Below are 21,799 nucleotides of genomic sequence, written 5' to 3'. Positions count from 1 at the left end.
TGTAAGCAGCAGCTTGACCAGAAAGGGAGCATGCACACTACAAAATGCCCTGCCCCTTTTCCAGCAAATGACTGTGTTAGGGCTAGTGCTGGAGCATCCCCAGCTTCCATTGGGGTCAGTAGTATTGGCAGTGCTCAGCGCTGCATCAGAGGCACCCAGCACTGTGCAGGATTATGCCCTTTACTTACTTTATAATGCCAAGGTAACACAGTAACAAAGTGCAAGCTGCTAAGTGCCCTGGCAAAAGCCTTCCAGGGCAGCAAATGCTTCAGCCAATTGCCCTATACCTTGTTTCATCCCCAATATCTGGACAATGAGGCAAGCCAGGCTTGTAAAGCTTTATGCAGCTCTGGGTCTGAGGTCTGTCAGCTCTTTGGGGCAGGGACTGTACCTTCCTCTGTGTTTGGAAAGCCCCTGGTACCTGTTGGGCCCTGCCACAGCATCGGTAATAAATCCTACGCTTGGAACATGCACATTCATTTCCTCCTCTGCATCTATGCTTGGTGGTCTCAACCGAAATGTTTGCTTTGGGGCCCTAGTGCAGACCTAGCTTTTACAGCTTGCAGCTGTCAAGTGAGATGGCTCCAGGGAAAATCCCATGCTGCGGTTATGCCCCACCAAGTGTGGATCATAGAGACATTCTGCAAAACATCATAGAAACAGGAGATCTGAAACAAAACCTCAGGAACTTTGGCTTGCGGAATTTGCAGGGAGGAGCCATCACTAATAATAACAAGTATATGGCACATGGCTACAAGGGAAGACCATACCAAAATGCCTCCTATTTAAATGTTCAGAGTAACCATGAAGGGACAAATTGACACAAGGGTGTCTAACTGCAATTTTGCATATTCATAGGTGCAACCACTGGGGGCATGAACACAAATACACTCTATCTTTTAATGTGCTGGTTCATGCTTCAATCCGGACTCATGCATTTGCATTCTTGGTTTCTCAGGCTTGCTCCCGATCTAAAATTTAGGCTGACATAGCTATGCTGGTCTGGAGTGTGAAAAATCCACCCCCTTGACCAACGTTGCTAAGCTGACCTAACCCCCAGTGTAGACGCAGCCAAATCAATGGAAGAATGCGTCTGTTGACATAGGTACCGTCAGCTGGAGAGGTATTGTTCCTACACCAATAGAAAAAACCCTTCCTTCAGTGGTGGCTGTGTCTACACTAGGGGGCTGTGCTGGCAGAGCTATGGCAATGTAGCTGGTATAGTCCCTGGAGTATAGACATACCCTTAACGTGGAAACTGGATCGTTACATTTTTTATGTACAGCCCACGGGCCTAATCAATGCCCACTGAAATTAATGAAAAGACTCTCAGTGACTGTAACAGGATTTTGATCAGGCCTCAAAGTCCTGAACCTGCCATCAGATATTTTAGACTTGTAAATGAGAATGGACAATTTCACTGATAAGTGGCTAAACAGTTAGATTTGCATTTAGTGAATCTGCATGTATAGCAAGTATGTGTGCAAATGAAATGCATATTTATGCATCATAAACTGTCTGAAAATCTGGCCCATGGGATGCAGAAATGTAACCTGTATGTGTTTTGGGTCTTTTTATATTTGTGATAGATGAAATACACAAGAGGCAATACCACCTTGCACCTTTCAGCTTCCAAACCTGCCAGTGTGTGATAGAAATAATCTCTACATGTAACCAATAACCAAAATGCATTTGTTGTCATGCTGTAGTTGACAGGTTATAATAACTTTTAAGTACCGGATCTGTTTTTAAGGATGTTTTCTCACTGTGTGAAAGAAATAAATCAGTTTTCTTAACTGAATGCAGGTTATTTGAGAGAGGAGAGCATGTGGCCCTTAAGAGTGGATGCAGCAGGACGAGGAGTTGGAACCAGCCCCAATGTGGGATGTGCAGCACAATGTTTTATAGCTGGCTGCTCCGATAGTACCTACAGAATCGATATGGAAGACATTATCTCTCTCTTTTTTTTTTAAGCCATTGGTCAATGGAATGGGGCATGTCTCTCTCATCGGCTCTGTGATCCTAATATTGCCAGCTAATGCCTTTTAAAAATATATACACATGAAAGTGCCAGCCATGCTGCCTAAATCCAAAGAAACAGGTTGGAAAACAGAGGCTGGCTTGGGGGAGTTCTTCATTTCTAATTAACTACTCAGTACCACTGCAAGCATGAGAGAGCACAAATTAATGAATGCAGGCCTGCAACCCTACAACAGTGCTAGGCCTTGAAGCTTTGAACCCAATATCTTTACTAGTGCCTTGAAAGGTCTACAAAGTCATAGTGGCTTCTGCTTCAGGGGGAGAATCTATTAAACAGCTAAATTAGGGAGAAAAGCAGAAAACACTTTAAAGAGCATGTAGTAATTCTGCTACTATCAAGGTGTCTGTGGTTAAAAAGCAATACATTCTAAAGCAGAAATTGGAGACTATGTTCTAATAAAATTTACCCTAAATTGAGTTTCCCCCGCTAATTTGAAAAATATTTGCTCATGGGGCTGTTGGTTCCTAAAGTTCTCCCATGCCTGATAGGGAGCTCGAGGCTTTGAAAGGCAGCCAATTCCAGATATCATTCAAAGAAACTATTTTTGGACACTTACAATAACTTACTCCTTCTAAACACTAATGTGATCTTCAGCTAGTATAAACCGATTGCAGTAGAGCGATGTCCATTTACATCAACCCTGGCTCATGATTACCCTAAAATAAACACCAAAACTAAAATCAGGGGAAAAATCCCCTAAAATCCCAAAACAAACTGGAAAACTTAGTTACTAAAACATCTGTTTAAAATGAGCCCAGTCAACACTAAGAGATGTAAAATGTCTGTTCTCTTACCTAACTTCAGCTGTGGCAAATCTGGAATCTCTTTCATTATGACTGTGTAGTACAGATGAAGCCCTCTGTATGCATTCAAGAGCAGCAGACACAGGTCCTTATGCCATTTGTATGCATGCTGCATACAGTTTTCAGAAGGGACATAAAAGCTACCCTGGATAAGGAAACAGAAGAAAATAAATGCAAATTAAAATGTACACTTCTCGTTTGTGCTGGAGGTTTTAAAAATGTGAGTGTGAGATGCCCCATAATCTTGCATCCTTTAGATCACGTGTAGATCTTTACTTCCACTCGTTGTCAGTGTACAAAGAACCACCCACTGGTGTCACGTAAGAGGATGTTCAGAGCATGATTCCCACTGGTCCTTCCCTCAGGCATTAGCTCCTGGAAGCAGGAAGCCTGAGCTTGGGTCTGTCATATGAGGAAGCAATCGAGCAGAAGAAAGTATGTTTAAACACAGAAGTCTCCAAAAACTGTTGCGAAAAAGGAATAGTATTTTACACCTACCTAAAGATGTAGATAGTACAGCTTGAGCAGGCGTTTGCAATATTGTAACAAAGTCAAAGGGATACCCTCCATTTAAAATCAGAACTTGACTACAAATTTGCTGCCTGCAATTGTTATGAGCACAGCCTAAGATGACTAGAACTGAAAGACAGAAGATACAAATGTTTCCCTGATTTTTTCAGTATGTTTACTTTGTGCATTTGACAGCACTTTGTAGATAGTCAGTTTCACAGTTTGCTCTGTGTAGTGAGCTAAGCCCTGATCCTGCTGTTAGCTTTGAATTTGATTGTAGAATTGAGGACTGAAGAACTTTCCCCTGTTGTTTGTGTGGGGTTTTTTACCCACAACCACATGAGAGAAACAACACTTGAAAGAGGGAATTGATGAGCAGGTGCCCATTATTCATATCAACATTGTCCCTTTAAGTTAGAAGGACAGAGAATCCCAAACCAAACCGCTGTACTCAAACTTTCTTGAACACTAACAAAGTTCAGATACTGATTTGCACAGTGCAGCTGGGCCTTCCTCCTACAGTAAAGTGGCTGAACTACACCACCACATCATATCTCTCCTGCACTAAAAATGGGTAAGTAGAATGGCCCAGTGGTACATTTTCAACTCCGGTGCTTGATACAGACACAGTGAGGGATTCAGGTGTCAAGAAGCATGCCAGTCCTGGCTCTATTTGCACATGTCACACACTGAATTTCCACACTGTGCAGATTACTATGCACTTGCTATATTCCCGGCTGACTGCAGAATGCAGTGGACACCACTGGGCAGTCAACATTTCCCTGCAGGGCCCACCTAGCAGTATCTGTGAAAGGACAAAAACAACGAGGAGCCCTTCTGGTACCTTAGAGACTAACAAATTTATTTGGGCATAAGCTTTCGTGGGCTATAACCTACTTCATCAGTTATAGCCCAGGAAAGCTTATGCCCAAATAAATTTGTTAGTCTCTTAGGTGCCAAAAGGACTCCTTGTTGTTTTTGCTGACGCAGACTAACACGGCTACCCCTCTGAAACCTGTGAAAGGACAGCAGTTCTCTGTGCTTAGAATAGGAGAGGGTATCTCAGGACTCACCTTCCCACACATGGCCTGCAAGAGCTTGAATTTGGTGGTGTATTTTCCCAGGAGTTAGCTGGGATTTTGTAATGGACACAAGGGAAGCAGTTTGTCTTGATGGGTGGGAAGACACTAACATGGGGCTTCTCGGTTGGCTGACACACCACAGACTGAACCTAGGCCCTCTAAAGCTACACCCACGAGTCTCCACAGCTTGAGCTAAACGGACAGGCCCTGTAGCTGTGGGCTGCAACAGACTCACACCCTGTGGGGATCAGACACAATGGAGAATGTGTAACATACATTGAGCAGTGAATTACAAGAGCATGGAGTGGAAAAATGGCCTTTCTGCAACCTCTTCTCCTCAGCGCACCCATACAGGGGCAGCCATGACATGGATCCCAGCCCTCCAACTGTCTCCTGGTAGGTGGACAGACCCCCACTGGTGTTAATGTGGCTTTGAACAAGCACAGGGGCTTGCCCATGTGGAGTCAGTCAGGGCCAGGGCTTTTGTCCAACACTTGTATTTCTTGTTGGCAAATTTTAGTCTCTATTAGAAATCCCTCAGGATTGTTGCTGAGTTGTGTTTTAAATATTAGCTTTAAATCCTGAAGGTTTGGAGGATCTGAGCACCCCACATTCACAACACACTATCTGGGGACCTTGGGAAGGTGGAAAGGGGGAACGAATGGAGAAAAGGTGCTGGAAGAGGATAAAAATGTGGAAGTGGATTGCTAAACTTTTTAGAGTCAAAAAATATACCAGTGCCATGTTACTTAGGCAAAACCATTCTGATAAATAAAGGCTACATTAAATAACAGAAGCATCTATTTGTGGTGCATTGTAGTTTCACATTTTATATTGGTGAGATATTAGATCTTAGTTGAACAACAAGATGATGTTTTAATGGGTCTGTTTTCTGCCTCTCTTGACATAAAACATCATTATAATGCAAAAATAGTAAGAACCAGGAAAATGGAACAGCAGGTGGGATCACAAATGTGTGAGTTAAAGGCAGCGACAATCTTTATCAATTAACTCCATTTTAATTACATTCATGTTTGCATAGTTCTCAGATATTGCTTTCTTTTAAAATCCTAACATATTTTTCAAATTGATTTCATATGAATGGTTAGAGTCCCTGTGTCGGAGATGAGATAATTCACCTTAGCTAAGCACAGGTTTTGTGAGAACGGTTCTTGCAGAGACCTACGTAGTGCAAACAATGGATGGGGGAGGAGAAGCTATTTATAAAAATGTTCCTTGCTGCGCAATATATTGGGCAGCACCTAGAGGTCGCAGTACAGAGCAAGAGCCAGGAGACCTAGTGTGACACCAAACCAGAAAGGGTTAAGCAATTAACAGGCTAAATGACACAAATTCAACCTTTAAAAACATACTAGAAAAGTATATAAATGGTAATTAGGGCCATTCCTTATAAATAGCTAACAAAGCCATGTTAGATAGGCCAGGGCTCTGAAATGTAGACTTGTATTAACAAAAAAAATTATTATTATTGTTAGAGAATTAGAAGATGGTTACTGTATTAGTCTGTGTTTACCTATATCTTGTCAGATGTTAGCAATGTTACTATATTCTACTGATTCAGAGATCAAAAGGGAATATTAACATTTAGATGAAACATGGGTGTAATAATATCACTGTCTATATTTCTCTTTTATCTTTTAGTTGTAGTAAACTATCTATGAACTGCTGAAATGGTTAATTGCCTTATGCTGATCAATGCAATTAATTGCCCATGTATAAACAGGAAATAGAAGTGACTTCTAAGTCATAATGTATATTACCTATTCTTCATCCAATTAATGCCTGCTGTGTTAACTACTGTCAAGAGGCTAATGCAGCCTGCCAGAGATCTATAAAAGAACTATAGGGCCCCAAGCCTGTATCTCAGATCATAGAATCAATATCAGGGTTGGGAGGGACCTCAGAAGATCATCTAGTCCAACCCCCTGCTCAAAGCAGGACCCATGCCCAAGGAGATTTTTGCCCCAGATCCCTAAATGGCCCTTCTTAAGGATTGAACTAAGACCCCTAAGTTTAGCAGGCCAATGCTCAAACCACTGAGCTATCTCCCCCACCCACTGCTTAAATTTAGTCAGGGAAAGCTTGAGTCGCAAGTCTGGATTACCTTGGTATTTCTCATGGAAGAATTTATACAAACTGCACATGAACTGCCTATTTGGATTATAACCTATGGAACTGACTCTGAAAGAACTTTTTGCAACTTTTTGAAACTCAGCAGCTCACCATCTCTACTATGAACATTGTATCTGTATGTATAATGATCTTTAATCACAATCTCTCTCTTTTCTTTTTAAATAGATCTTAGTTTATTAATGAGAATTGGGTGTAAACAGTTCAGCAGGGCTTTGACTCCAGCTGTCTGCTGCCTTTGCATGCCAACCACACTATACAATTCGTCCGGAATCAACTTGGATTAAATGTCAGAGTGTGGCTTGTTGAGCCTATGATATTTTTAATTGGATTTTTGAATTCTCACCCGTCCAAAATTTTTGGTGCGATCACCAAACTCTCCCTAATGCTGTTCACCCCATGTGCAGGTTGCTTTTAGTTCTTCAGGTCAACAGCACTGTTAAGTTTATCAATTAATTCCAAAATTTCCTCTAGTGACACCTCAATCTGTGACAATTCCTCTGATTTGTCACCTACAAAAGCTGGCTCAGGTTTGGGAATCTCCCTAACATCCTCAGCTGTGAAGACTGAAGCAAAGAATCCATTTAGTTTCTCCGCAATTACTTTATCGTCTTTAAGCGCTCCTTTTGTATCTCGATCGTCAAGGGGCCCCACTGGTTGTTTAGCAGGCTTTCTGCTTCTGATGTTCTTAAAAAACATTTTGTTATTATCTTTGGAATTTTTGGCTAGCCGTTCTTCAAACTCCTCTTTGGCTTTTCTTATTACATTTTTACACTTAATTAGGCAGTGTTTATGTTCCTTTCTATTTACCTCACTAGGATTTGACTTCCACTTTTTAAAAGATGCCTTTTTATCTCTCACTGTTTCTTTTACATGGTTGTTAAGCCACAGTGGCTCTTTTTTAGTTTTTTAATGTGTTTTTTAATTTGGGGTATTAATTTAAGTTGGGCCTCTATTACGGTATCTTTGAAAAGCGCCCATGCAGCTTGCAGAGATTTCACTTTAGTCACTGTACCTTTTAATTTCTGTTTAACTAACCCCCTCATTTTTGCATAGTTCCCTTTTCTGATGCTCATTGTCAGTCAAGTTACCAGCGGATTGGATGTGCACATCACCAAATCCCACTACCACAACTGGTGCTAATTAGCATCCTCAGGCAAGGCCAAAATTTGAATGAATTTGGACACTGAAATGTCAGCACTAGATTAATAGAATTACGGCCAGAAGGGACCATAAAATCATCTTGTCTGAAATACTGTATAATACTGGCCATGTGTGATGTGCTCCCCAGGTTAGAAATGAGACATGCTAGATTAGGAGCAACTGGAGGAATCTTCCTATTTCCTAGATGTTCAGTGGCTAAGGAGAGAATTTCATTTTCCAGAAAGGACAGTCCAGCACCTCTGTTTACACAATGTATTTAATAGGAAAGTCATTTAATCTCTCTGTTCCTCAGTTTACTTACATAAATAGACCTGGTCAAATACTAGGCAAAAAACAATTCATGAATATTTCACAAGTACTGTGGCTTTGGAACAATTTTACCACCGTTTGTCAACGCAGACTCCTATATTGGCTCATCACTGTGACATCTGACTGCTTCCAAAACCTGAGCATTTGTGACTCAATGCCCAATCTGTAAAATGGGGATAATATCTGAACTCAATGGTGTTCACAAATTCATGGAGATTCAAAACTGGTTTGTATGACTGGTCAAATAGCTGCATGCAGGTGACTCTATTGAAATCAATGGGACCTTTGCCACTGACATTAACTGGGTAGGATTTCACCCCGTGTCTAATATGTATATGCAATTCACCAGTGATTTAGGGTGGCCAAATTAGAAACAGGGATACTGACTACCAACATCAGATACATTACAAATAATCCACAGTCTGCCTTTATTAATACAGGCAGATTTCTTTTTAGCACTGTAATTACATTAGTTGCTATGGATGAGAGATCAAATTTAAACTGACCCATCAAAGAAACATACAAAATGTTCTGCTTCTTGACTTCACCCAGAAAACCAAACTAGGCAGCATAAAAAACAAGCTCTACAAAGCCCTGCTGAATACGTTTAAATAAATGATCCATTTAAATGAACAGACCTTCTGTGTGCTCCTGTTTTCAGCCAACCGATTTCCCCTATAATTGACTCTATTACTTTATAAATTGACTTTTCTTTTACAAAAAGGGAAAGTAAAATAATTTTAAAAAACAAACACTAATTAAATAAGGTTTGTGCCAGTTCACTATTCTAACACAGAGAACAATTTGTAACTATTCACTTCCAATGTAACAACTCCATCTAATATCAAAAGACCACATGGATTTGATGCTTTGCAATATATTGTACTGTGCTTTTATTTGTTTTGTATTAAAGCAATTTCCCAAACCATGTTAACTGTATGCAATGTTCAACAACTGAACGAACAGTTGGTAAACTGGACCCTTAACATTTAATCTAATTAGGACAGCATTAAACAACTCATATTCAACTGTTAACAAATTAGTTGTCAAGAGTTTTAACATACTTAAAAGCCATTTTAGATTGAAACCACCATGTTGGCAGCCTTGTTAATTAACTTAGGTTAGGACAGCCAGAACTAATTGGCATTGCTCATTCCACATCAAGTTCTGGAAATGACCATCCAGCCACATATGCATGGAGCAGAGGAACAAAAATCACATCATCCAGAGATGGAAGAAACCTCTTAGGTCATTGGGTCCATCTCCCTGCCAATGCATATTGCACCCTACTGGACAGTTACTAACTTAGTTCCAAATACTCCAAGCAATAAGCTCCCCTTGGAGCTTATTTCACAGTCTCAGATCTCACTGTTGGGAGAGGCCCTGACTTAACAAAGCTTAAATTTAAGCACATAAAATAATATTAATTACAGTAGTACCCAAAGACCCCAGCTAAGATTAGGGGTCCATTATACTAGATGTTTTACAAACACACAGTAAGAGACAGTCTTTGTCCCGAAGATCTTACAATCTAAACAGACAAAACTGACCGTGGTGGGAGGGGAAAACACAGATACAGAGAGGTGAAGTGACTTGACCAAGGTCACAGAGCAGATTAGTGGCAAAATGGAATAACTTCAGGGGTTTCTAGGATGATTTACACCAAGTAGGCCTCCTGAGTCTCATTGCAGTGGCCTAGTCCACTGGATCATGCAAAGGATCAATGGGACCTCTCAGATTCTTAGAGTTAAGTGCACGCTTAAATGCGTCACTGGTTTGGGCTTCAAATCTGCAGGTAGTCCCACTGAAATTAATAGAACTGCTCATGAAGTCAGTGTAAATAAGGATGCAAAAACTGGAACATAAATTATATATATATATATATATATATATATATAAATGAGGGTAATACTTACAAAAGCATCTAAGTCCTGTTTTCAAAGTCTCTTAGGCACTAAGGTGATAAAAATCCATGGGATTTAGGCTCCTATATTGCTTTGAAAGTTTTATCCATCCTTACCACCTCTCCAACCAGATAGCTATAATGTGCTGGGAATGCAAAGTATACATATAAGGTGGTCTACTTGTTCCCAGACTGGAGCAATTATTAATGAGCCTGAACTGTGACCAGTCCTCCTGCCAAAAATAATTCTATATTTGGAAAACAGGAAACATTACAGAAGTTCTTGTGTCAGACAATGAAGAGTTGTTGGCAAGTATAAGAGCCTGACATAGTTCACAGATCTGAGAAGCCTACACAGAACAGTTCTCATACCTATTTAGTAGCATGCCAAAGTTCCTCGTGTATCAATTCCATCACCCAGCTCTTTCTCCTAAGACTATGTAACTAGCATGAAACGTGAGATCTTACCCTGCTTGGAAAAAAAGCACACATGTATTACCAAGTTGTCATCTATCAAGAAGCGACTTGTGAGAGCAGTATCAGAGTCTCCTCCAGAGCTGGGCCTAGACCAGGGGTGGGCAAACTTTTTAACCTGAGGGCCACATCGGGGTATGGAGATTGCATGGTGGGCCATGTATGCTCATGAAATTGGGTCTAGAGGTGCAGAAGGGGGTGAGAGCTCCGGCTGGGGGTGTGGGCTCTGGGCTGGGGCCAGAAATGAGGAGTTCAGGGTGTGGGAAGGGGCTCCGGGTTGGGGTAGGGGTGAAGGCTCTAGGGTGGGGCCGGGGATGAGGGGTTTGGGGTGTAGGAGGGCGCTCCACGCTGGGACCGAGGGGTTTGGAGGGTGAGAGGGGAATCAGGGCTGGGGCAGGAGGTTGGGGTTTGGGGAAAGGGGGTGAGGGCTCCGGCTGGGGGGGGGGCTCTGGGGTGGGGCCAGGGATAAAGGGTTTGGTGTGTAGGCGGGAACTCCAGGCTTGGACCAAAGAGGTTCAGAGGGCGAGAGGGGGATTAGGGCTGTGACAGGGGATTGGTGCGCAGGGGATTGGGGCACAGGGTGGGCTCAGGGGTGCAGGCTCTGGACGGTGTTTACCGCAAGCAGCTCCCAGAAGCACGTCCCCCCTCCAGCTCTGAGGTGTGGCCAGATGGCTCTGCTTACTGCCTCGTCCGCAGGCGCCACCCCTGCAGCTCCCATTGGCTGGGAACTCCGGACAGGGGAGCGTGCAGAGCTGCCTGTCCAAGCCTCTGCATACTACATAGGAGCCAGAGGTGGGTCATGCTGGCTGCTTCCTGGGAGCTGTGCGGAGCGGGGCAAGCCCCCAACCTCGCTCCCCAGCTGGAGCTGGTGGCCAGATTAAATGGTCTGAAGGGCCGGATGTGGCCCGTGGGCCGTAGTTTGCCCACCCCTGGCCTAGACTGTGAACATTGATCCCTTGAGCCATCATGTTCCCCAGAAATGTGAAAACAAAAGTGTTTGCAACAGAAATGACTTTACAGAACTTCCTGGCGGTGTGGTGTAGCTGAACTGGTCCCAGCATATACGACAGACACGCCGAGTGAGGTAACATCTTTTCATTGGAGCAGCTTCTGCTGGTGAAAGAGACAAGCTTTTGAGCTGCCACAGAGCTAAGAGCTTAGGGTCAGATAAGAGCTCCACTGAAGCTCGAAAGCTCGTCTTTCTCACCAGCAGAAGCTGGTCTGATAAAAGATATGACCTCACCCACCTTGTTTTTACAAAACGTGGAAGGGAAAGGGTTTTTTATCCTGTACTATAAAACATAAAGCCAAACACTTTAGATAAACAGGTTTATGGGACCAGAAACTGCCTTTTAATGTGCGTATTATATCAATTTAATTAGCAAATTACCTTGCTTATACTGATTTACTAATCTTCTATAAAATATAAGGTGCTTTGTTATCTGAAGCTGTAAAATTAGTGACAGAAATAAAATTGCTATCCTGTGTTTATACGGCTGAGTAATTTGCTCTTGGCAGAAGCAAATCCAAAGGCATCAATAAAGAAAATAATCAGGAAGAGATCATTAACAATATATATTTTGTTCACTCTTGGTCTTCTGCAAAATTTGATCTGTGAGAAAACGTACTTATGTGTTTACTAAACACAGGGCCTGATTATGACCGTATTTCTACTGATCAAAGGAGTAACAACAATATACCAAAAGCCCTGATGTAAGTGGGGAAGTGGGATACCAGGAGGAAGCATGAGCAGGAGAGCGCAAGGGGGGAGGACTCCTGCCTCATACTGAGAAAGCAGGATGATCAGTGAGTTATCTTAAGTGCCTATACACAAATGCAAGAAGCCTGGGAAACAAGCAGGGAGAACTTGAAGTCCTGGAACTATGATGTGATTGGAACATCAGAGACTTGGTGAGATAACTCACATGACTGGAGTACTGTCATGGATGGATATAAACTGTTCAGGAAGGACAGGCAGGGCAGAAAAAGTGGGGGAGTTGCATTGTATGTAAGAGAGGAGTATGACTGCTCAGAGTTCCGGTATGAAACTGCAGAAAAACCTGAGAGTCTCTGGATTAAGTTTAGAAGTGTTAGCAATAAGGGTGATGTTGTGGTGGGAGTCTGCTATAGACCACCAGATGAGAGGGATGAGGTGGATCAGGCTTCCTTCAGGCAACTAACAGAAATTACTAGATCACAGGCCCTGGTTCTCATGGGAGACTTCAATCACCCTGATATTTACTAGGAGAGCAATACAGCAGTGCACAGAAAATCCAGGATGTTTTTCGAAAGTGGAGGGGACAATTTCCTGGTGTAAATGCTGGAGGAACCAACTAGGGGCAGAGCTCTTCTTGACCTGGTGCTCACAAACAGGGAAGAATTAGTAGGGGAAGCAAAAGTGGATGGGAACCTGGGAGACAGTGACCATGAGATGGTTGAGTTCAGGATCCTGACACAAGGAAGAAAGGAGAGCAGCAGAATATGGACCCTGGACTTTAGAAAAGCAGACTTTGACTCCCTAAGGGAACTGATGGGCAGGATCCCCTGGGAGAATAACATAAGGGAGAGAGGAGTACAGGAGAGTCGGCTGTATTTTAAAGAATCCTTATTGAGGTTGCAGGAAAAAAACATCTCGATGTGTAGAAAGAATAGTAAATATGGCAAGTGATCAGCTTGGCTTAACAGTGAAATCCTTGCAAATGATCAGGGAGGAGTATAAAAATATTGCTCAGGCATGCAGGAGTGAAATCAGGAAGGCCAAATTACACTTGGAGTTGCAGCTAGCAAGGGATATTAAGAGTAACAAGAAAGGTTTCTACAGGTATGTTAGCAACAAGAAGAAAGTCAAGGAAAGTGTGGGCCCCTTACTGAATGGGGGAGGGAACCTAGTGATAGAGGATGTGGAGAAAGCTAGTGTACTCAATGCTTTTTTTGCCTCTGTTTTCATGAACAAGGTCAGCTCTCAGATTACTGCACAGGCAGGTTTTTGCCCCAGATCCCTAAATGGTTCCTTGAAGGATTGAACTCACAACCTGGGGTCTAGCAGGACAATGTGCAAACCACTGAGCTATTCCTCCTCCTCTTCCCCCCAAGTAAGGGGTGGAACAGATCTATTGTGAGTTAGTGCAGCAGACTGGAGCGAGGTGGGTCTACATGCAGGTTTTGTCATGGTTCATGTCACCAAAGGCACATCACAAGTTTGCATTGCTTTATTTATAACAACAGAACATACTGATCCCCTACCTTCATCTTATGGGTATTGCAAGCCTGCCTTAAGTAACGTTTGTAAAGTGTGTTGGGATCCTCTGGACGAAAGGTGATGTAGATGTGCCAAATATTTATCTTATAAAACAAGCAAGGAGGTTGAGGGCTTTAAAAAGGATTGGGGTAAACATGCAAAAAATCCAGTTAATTCAAAAGGGAATTAAAACCACAAAACAAGACATCTAACCAAGGCTATCAGGACATTGCACAAGAACATAATATTTCCGGCTTAATTATAGTCCAGAATGTTCACCCACTGGTAAGAAAAGGCAAACTCACACCCATTACTGTGATCAAACAAGGACCCCTGAACAGAAGAGCTGCCATGTTATTAGACATCACCCCAGGCAGCAGACATAACCAGACAGGAAACTCTCATTATAGTTGCTAGCACCTCTGTCTTGGCAAAAAGAGAAAGTGTTTGCGTTGCAGAATAATGAGCTCTACATCGCTTTAAGGGCAATTGGATGCAAGTAAAATGTTATGTTACACTTTAAAATACATCAACAGAGAAAGATGTTTCAAACTTGTGCTCTGGTGTGCTGAAATTTACCAGCTGCTGGTGCATTTCCACTCTTTGAATCTTTGCCATTAGCTGATTGATGCAAAAAAATCACTACATAAATTATGTTAACACTTTTGTTAAAAGAGTGTGATCAGTTATTTCGGTGGCAATATCAAACCGGTATCAGTTTCATTAGTTCTGTCACAAAGCAAGTATGTGTTACATAGTAAAAAACAAAAAAGAAACACACCAGTTCCTAGCTGTCCCTTTCCACAATGCACGTTATATTTTAAAGCTTAGAATTAACAAGGCTTCTTTCAAACTTCTAAACAGTGTCCAAGTGATCTAATATTTAGTGTGACAGTGTGACCCTAAGATCCCTTCAATGCCAATTAGTAAAGGGGTCACTGTCTTGTAACAGCGAATCCTACTGGCGTGACAAACTCACTACACCAAACACACGGCTGTCATAGTATTTGACTGTAAAGAAGGTTGTGTGAGGTATCAAATGAAAGTTTATGTTATACTGTCATCATAAGCATTGTGTGATGTACATACGGGTGATACTTACCAAGCTCTATTTCTGTACTATAAATATGTGTAAGCCATGTAACCAGGCGGGGTTGATCAACAAGTTTGTCCTAGACCAGTGGTTCCCAAACTTGGTTCGCAACTTGTTCAAGGTAAGCCCCTGGCAAGCCGCAAGACACTTTGTTTACCTGAGCGTCCGCAGGTACGGCTGCTCGGGGCTCCCAGCGGCCGCGGTTCACCGTTCCCGGCCAATGGGAGCTGCCTGAAGTGGTGGCCCGGCCTGCGCCACTTCCTGCAGCTCCCATTGGCCGGGAACCAATGTGATATATGCCATCATGTGCCAGCAATGCCCCCCTGCCATGTACATTGGTCAAACTGGACAGTCTCTACGCAAAAGTATAAATGGACACAAACCTGACATCAGGAATTATAACATTCAAAAACCAGTAGGAGAACACTTCAACCTCCCTGATCACTCAATAACAGACCTAAAAGTGGCAATTCTTCAACAAAAAAACTTCAGAAACAGGCTTCAACGTGAAACTGCAGAACTGGAATTAATTTGCAAACTGGACACCATCAAATTAGGCCTGAATAAAGATTGGGACTGGTTGGGTCATTACAAAACCTAATTTTGCCCATACTAATTTCCCCCTATTGTTACTCACACCTTCTCGTCAACTGTTTGAAATGGGCCACTCTCATGGAGGTTTTTCGCCTTCCTCCGAAGCATGGGGCAGGGGTCGCTTGCTTAAGGAGTGGGTGGATCGGCTTATGTGGCCTGCATCTTGCAGGAGGTCAGACTAGATGATCATAATGGTCCCTTCTGATCTTGAATTCTATGATTCATTACCACTACAAAAGTGATTTTTCCTCCCTTGGTATCCTACTGTTAATGGAATTGTCTCGTTAGACTGACCTCCCACTTGATATGGCAACTCCCATCTTTTCGTGTGCTGTGTATTTATATCTGCTACTGTATTTTCCACTCCATGCATCTAATGAAATGGGTCCTAGCCCATGAAAGTTTATGCCCAAATAAATTTGTTAGTCTCTAAGGTGCCACAAGGACTCCTCGTTGTCTTTGGAGGCAGCGAACTTGGCAATTTCTGTGAGTGTCCAGCAATAGGGGCTGGATACTACAGGGGAAGGCTCTTTGAGGGGGCTTGGGGTGCACCTAAAGTTAACCTGCAAGGTGAAGTAAAGGCTGATGGAGGAGATTGGTTGGGTGGTTCATAGACTGAGCTGACAGGAGCTGACACCCAACTGAGCACAAGTAACTCTCTCCGGGGGGGAGGTGACGTAACCCTGGGTGCCCTGAGAAAGCATCACTGCAAGCTCTTTGGGGAACCTTCTTTTATGTTGGGAAGGGGCCTAGTACAACCTATGGGCTACCAGAAACATATAACAATCGGTGACCGAACCTACACGCACATGCAGAATAATACCACCCAGCTGTTCTATAGCACCGTTCATCAGCAGACTCCAAAGCACCTTACAAAGGAGGGCAGTATCATTGTCCCATTTCAGAGATGGAGAAACTGAGACACAGGGGGGTGAAGTGACTTAGTCCAGGTCACCCAGCAGACCAGGGGCAGAGCCAGGAAAAGAAGCCAGATCTCTGAGTTACACTTTCATTTCACAGATACTGGTTTCTCATGGACAGAACACAAAAACACACTCGTATTTTTAAAAAGCTATTGAGTTAATCCTTCCCTCTATCCCAGGATGGAGTAGGGATGGGCATCAGGAAACTGGCGACAGCTCCCTGATCATAAGCCAACCGTGCCATAGTGTGAGTTAGACCAGCCTCAGAGCTGCCCTAACTTACAGCACTGGAGATGCTGGAAGAGACCTTCTATCACAGTGAAGGGTCAGCAGACTGGGGTGAAGCTCTTCCATTTCCCCTCCGCCTGCACTGTGCCCTCTATGCCAGGGTGCGGAGTGGCTGGCATAAAAGCTGGAGGAGTAAATTCCCCTCTGCCGGAGGATTTCTCTGCTGGAGATTTGCAGCCATAATTGACCCCTTTGCATAGTCTGAACAGCAAAAAGGAGCTGGGAACATAAAATTCTGGCTAACTGGACCTTTAACACTGGGACTAAAAAAGTTGTGACATTCTGTCTAAAGCTTAGGGGCAGGCCAACAAACAGCCCTGGGGAAGAGAACTACCTGCATGGAAATATGCTGTATTCTAACCAAGTTATATGCAAGCCAAGAAGAACACAGGCCAGATTCTCTGTCCTTCTCTGGCCCCTTTGCGCCATGCTGGTAATGCCTCAGCTTGGGGGCGTTTCTGGTGAGCGTTGGTATGCCCCACCCCTCAGCAGTCCTGACACGGGGAGGGGGGGGAGGCAGGGTATGCCAGACAGGAGAGTGGTCAGATCACACCACCCTCCAGCAAGCCCCAGGTGACCGGCAGCCCCGTGGAGGCCGTAGCCATCAGACTGAGACAACAGCAGTCCTGAAGCTGTTCTGAACTACGCCATGGCCAGGATCCATATAGACCCGACCAAAGAAGTAGGGGAGTTGCAGCCAGCTCCTTCTCTCCCCATCCCCCTCCCCACACCATGTCCAGGAGATACTGGACAGAGCAGGAACCTAAGCAGGAACACAGGAACCCTTGGAAGTGCCATCTGTTACATGAGAGGAATTGGGCAAGGCGGGGCTGCCTGCCTAGGAACACAGGCTTTCGTTAAACACTGCCAAACGGTGCCAGAGAGGAACCAACTTCAGGCACCGACTCTCACTGATGGTGTAACCCCACTGACCTCAGCGGAGTAAATCCCAGTTTACACTGCGGTAGCTAAGGGGAGGGTCAGGCCCTTCGTGTCTAAAAGTAGCACTGAGTCCTGTGGAATCACCGCCATGGCTGGCTCAGAGCAGCCAGTCGGGGACTCCGCTTGGCTCCAGGCTCTGGACAGGGCCTGCACTCCAGAGCTCTTGGATGTACAGGGTGTGGAGTCCTTCCCCATGCTCACTCTGCTCCCAGTTTCTCCAGCTAGAGGAGACATTACCCTGGAAACGGTGCAAGGAAGGGGTGACCTGGATCCGAAGGCTCACCTGCAATGCTGTGTGCATCCCAGGTGAGCCTAACGAATGTCCCCTGAGGTGGAGGGGTCATTTCCTTGAAGTAGTCTCATCCACTAGGGAGCGTGGGGCTCACCCCTGACTTATTTTCCTGAACGTGACCCCTGAAGGGGCGTCAGGACTGTGCTTCACTGTTGTGCTCAAGCCACCTTATGGCTTTGACATATACGGTTAGAAGCAGAAGCAACAGCCACACTGAGGATCAGAACAAAGCTACCTCCACCCTGCATCTTTCACAGGGACTGGCTGATTCGGCTAATGAAGCCCAGAGAAAAAACAGGTACGTCATCTCATTGTCTGATTGATACAGAATCTGCGTGTGACATGGTGACCCTATGAGACTTAGCAGGTTTGCATCTGGCGGAAGCTGTGGGAAGCGTCTCCAGGACGGTTTCAGCTTTTTATAATCCCTGCAGAATAATCTACCAAGAGATCAGGCAGCGATCACTAGTTTAGAGCTGCAAAGCCAAATCTGCCTGCCTTGCGTATCTCCTTTGACTCCACTGGAGCTACATTCAGGATGAATGAGGCCCATGGACACCTCCCTTTGGATCAGTAATTCTTCAACAATTGCTACCTCTGCGTTCTGCGGTTAGCTATACTGAGTACAATGTATCACCATAATGATGACGTGAACTCAGGCCCAGTGAAACTTTGCATGAACTACGGTACAGTCATGATAAAGCCTAGAATATAAACTATGCACAAGGCTGTGATTTAGACCTAGAGAACACAGTGTCCTCATTTACTGCTGGATACACAGTCTCCTGCTCATACTCAGCTCTTAAAGCCAAACACGGCAAGGCTCAGAAGAGAAGCCATCCAGCCTTTGGAAGCAGAATCCACTGCAAACAGGTGCATATGCAGGAAACATTCTTTGCAGGGAAGACTGAGCACAAAATAATGGAAATAAGTTTTTTTCTCCTGTTTTATATGTAGTTACAACATGCAAAGCCTGATGGATTTCATTTTAGAGAAAGCCTATGGGCCAAATGGTATATGCTACACATCAGTAACTCAGTGTAAATTGGTGTGATTTATATGCTGGTGAAGGCAGGGTTGTAGCCAGAAAAGCAACTCACAGGAAGATGTAGAGTGAAACAAGCTCCTCTTACTTAATCTAGCTCTTCCTAGCACCCTCCTGTTAGCTGCTTTAGCAGCTACCAACCCACCTTTCCACTGGTACATTATACCCACCTAGACACGTCCACCCTTAGGAATTTACACTGAGGCAGAACTCCCAGTTGTTGTTGGGGGCAGGGGGAGGGTGTGTGTGACCATGGCAAGGGCAGTTCTTTTCTGCCCCCGGGATGAGGGGATCTCCTATACACAAACAACACAATCAAAATCAGGAACCATTTCCAAGTTCAAATCTATCCCATTCCCTCCCCAGAAGAGGATCATGGTTGTGATGTCAAAACCGCTTGCAGAGCCTCTTTGAAATGTTACTGAACTGCGCAGGGAACAGCTGAGTTTAAACTGTTCTTATGCAGGAGGCAGGCTTCTCCCTCCCTCAGCCAGTCTCCCTGCTCCCTGCTGCAAGCTAGAGGGAAGCCCCTGCAGCTGCTGCTCAGTGCCAGGCAGGGAGAAAGCACGGAGCCTAGTGTCCGCAGCCTGGCTGGAGAAGGAGGGAAGACATGGAGAAAAATGTGACAGTGAGTTTTCACTTTTTCAGGCTTATTCCAATAGTAAAGTTTTATTACAGACAGTCCTGGTAGTAGTAATAGTAGCTTTATTTTCTCTATCTATGTCATGCAATGGGAGGGATCCAGGAAGTATGTAGGAGAGGTGGGTTGCTTGCGATTGGACCATATGGGTAAGAAATGTAAATTACTTTCACCCCTGCCCAAACCCGAGGGCTCCCAGCCGCCTCTGCAGCTGGTAGATCCGGGGATGATTTAAATGGCCCGGCTCCTAGCTTCAGCTGAATCCCTGAGCCCTTTAAATCCTGATGTAAAAGCTCTGGGATTTAAAGGCCTCACCTCTTCCGACAGAGGCCACGCCTCTTCCAGTTGAGGCCCCTCCCCCTCCACAGGACTCTGGAGTACCGGCAAGTCCTTTAAGTTACTTTCACCCCTGCTTCGAGGAGCTCTAAATCATGATGCTGCAAGTATGTGAAGGCAGCAATTTCACTATGTACATTTTGGTACCAGTTTCTATTAAGATTGGATCCTGGAAGGCAGGTGTGTCATTTGCATTGCCATGCCTGCCCACAAAACAATCTATTATGGGATCAAACGTAATGGTTCAACACAGGATTGTGATGGATCTGGCTAATATGTGCCTCTGGATAATCCCTGCTGCAAAGCATCAGCAGTGGGTTATACCAGACACACATGCCATGTTAACTGTGAAGGGATGTGTGCCTTTGCGCATACAAGACCTGGCTTTAGGAGAGGAGCAGAAGGATGTAAAGCAAATTTGTTCAAGGGAACAGCAGGTATTAGACCTCTTAGCATGCTTGTGGTCTAATGAATGCATGAGCGGTGATAGAAGGAAGGGACCCTCCGTCCCCCAAAAAGTATCCATATTCCAGAGAAGCAGTGGAGGATATTGGAAAAGCAATCCCATCATTTTTGAGTCAAGGAGTAATTAGAAAATGTGCCTCAGTAGCAAGCAGTCCAATCTGGCCAATGCAGAAACCAGACAGCAGCTTGTCTCTGAATACCGAATGCAGAAAACTAAATCAAATTCCATGCACCAGTAGTGGTTTATTTACCAGAGGTAGCAAATGCAGTAGATAGTAATGGTCAATGGTTTCTTTTCAATTTTTGTCCACCCTGACTCGCAGTACAAATTTTCTTTTCAATATGAAGGAATTCACTATACTTTCACCTGTCTTCCCCAAAGGTACCGTGACTACCCTGCGATTTGCTATGCACACATGAAAGCTGTGTTGGCTGAGTTCCAATACTGGCAAAATGTGGTTCATGTATATGGATGGCCTATTATTTTTCACCCTAACTCAGGAGGAAAATCTGATTATTTTGGAAGCTCTGCTGCACACACTATCTGCAGCAGGCCTAAAGGTCAATCCCCAAAAAGCAGGTAGTCAGACAGACAATGCATTTTCTTGGATTGACACTTCATCCAGGAGGAAAATCCCCAGATCAGCCAAAGGTAGAAATGATTCACTCTTTATCCTTGCCTACTTCTGAAGCTGCCTTGAGACAAATTTTAGGAGTGACAGGATTTTCTCCCAGGAGTTTATACCTGACTATGCAGAAAGAGCTGCTTCTTTACATGCTTTACTCAAAGAAGGTAGCAATTGGGAATGGAAACCACAATTGACTGACACTGTCACTAAATTGAAACAGGCATTAGCCCCAGCTCCTGTGTTGGCTCAACCTGACTATTGACAACCATTTGTTTTGGAGCTAGCTGCTACCGACCCAGCACCGGCAGCTGCTTTGGGTCAGCACAGGACCTCACAACCCAGACCAAGTGCTTATGTATCTCAGGTACTGACTCCTAAAAAGAGAAATATGCTTGGTGTGAGATACACATGCTGGCCACATTTTGGGCTGTTAGGCACTTTATTGATATTGTGGGATTGTTACCTTTGAGGGTCAGTACTCCACACACTCCAATACAATTCCTGTTATCAGGACAAGTAAAGAGGGGAAGTGTATCAAATGCAAGATTAACCCAGTGGGAACTGTTGTTGCAGGATAGAGAGATTACAGGAAACCAGATCTCTAGACCCTGGCTATTGGCACATGGCCTATTGATTGCGGGAGACCCATATGAATGTCTTTTAGCTGATACGCCATAGGGCACATCTCCGATTCGAGCTGTGAGCTGGCAACAGACAGAAACAAAGCCAGGCACCAAAATATTCACAGATGGACCCGCATATTATCAGGGGGGCAGTCCTAACGCAGGGTTTGTGACTGTGATTCCCGACTTGGAACAGCCAGTGACGGATTACGGCACGGGCCAATGGGGCAGCACAGTGCTGGACGGGGGCCCCT

The 21,799-nt window shown here is 44.2% G+C and overlaps 1 protein-coding gene across 8 annotated transcripts in view; it reads right to left on the bottom strand.

Moving 5' to 3' along the window:
- Nucleotides 1-21,799, bottom strand: part of FAM135B (family with sequence similarity 135 member B) — a 355,587-nt gene that overhangs the window by 30,801 nt on the left and 302,987 nt on the right. For all 8 annotated transcript variants that reach the window (XM_045008177.1, XM_045008178.1, XM_045008174.1 and 5 more), the window contains one exon: nucleotides 2,836-2,989. In XM_045008177.1, the coding sequence (XP_044864112.1) occupies nucleotides 2,836-2,989 (154 nt within the window). The remainder of the gene's footprint in view (nucleotides 1-2,835; nucleotides 2,990-21,799) is intronic.

This window comes from Mauremys mutica, chromosome 2 (genome assembly GCF_020497125.1).
Source record: "Mauremys mutica isolate MM-2020 ecotype Southern chromosome 2, ASM2049712v1, whole genome shotgun sequence".
NCBI classification, from domain to species: domain Eukaryota; kingdom Metazoa; phylum Chordata; order Testudines; family Geoemydidae; genus Mauremys; species Mauremys mutica.
The sequence above is the reverse complement of the archived record's forward strand: the minus strand, read 5'-3'. Positions and strand labels throughout refer to the sequence as shown.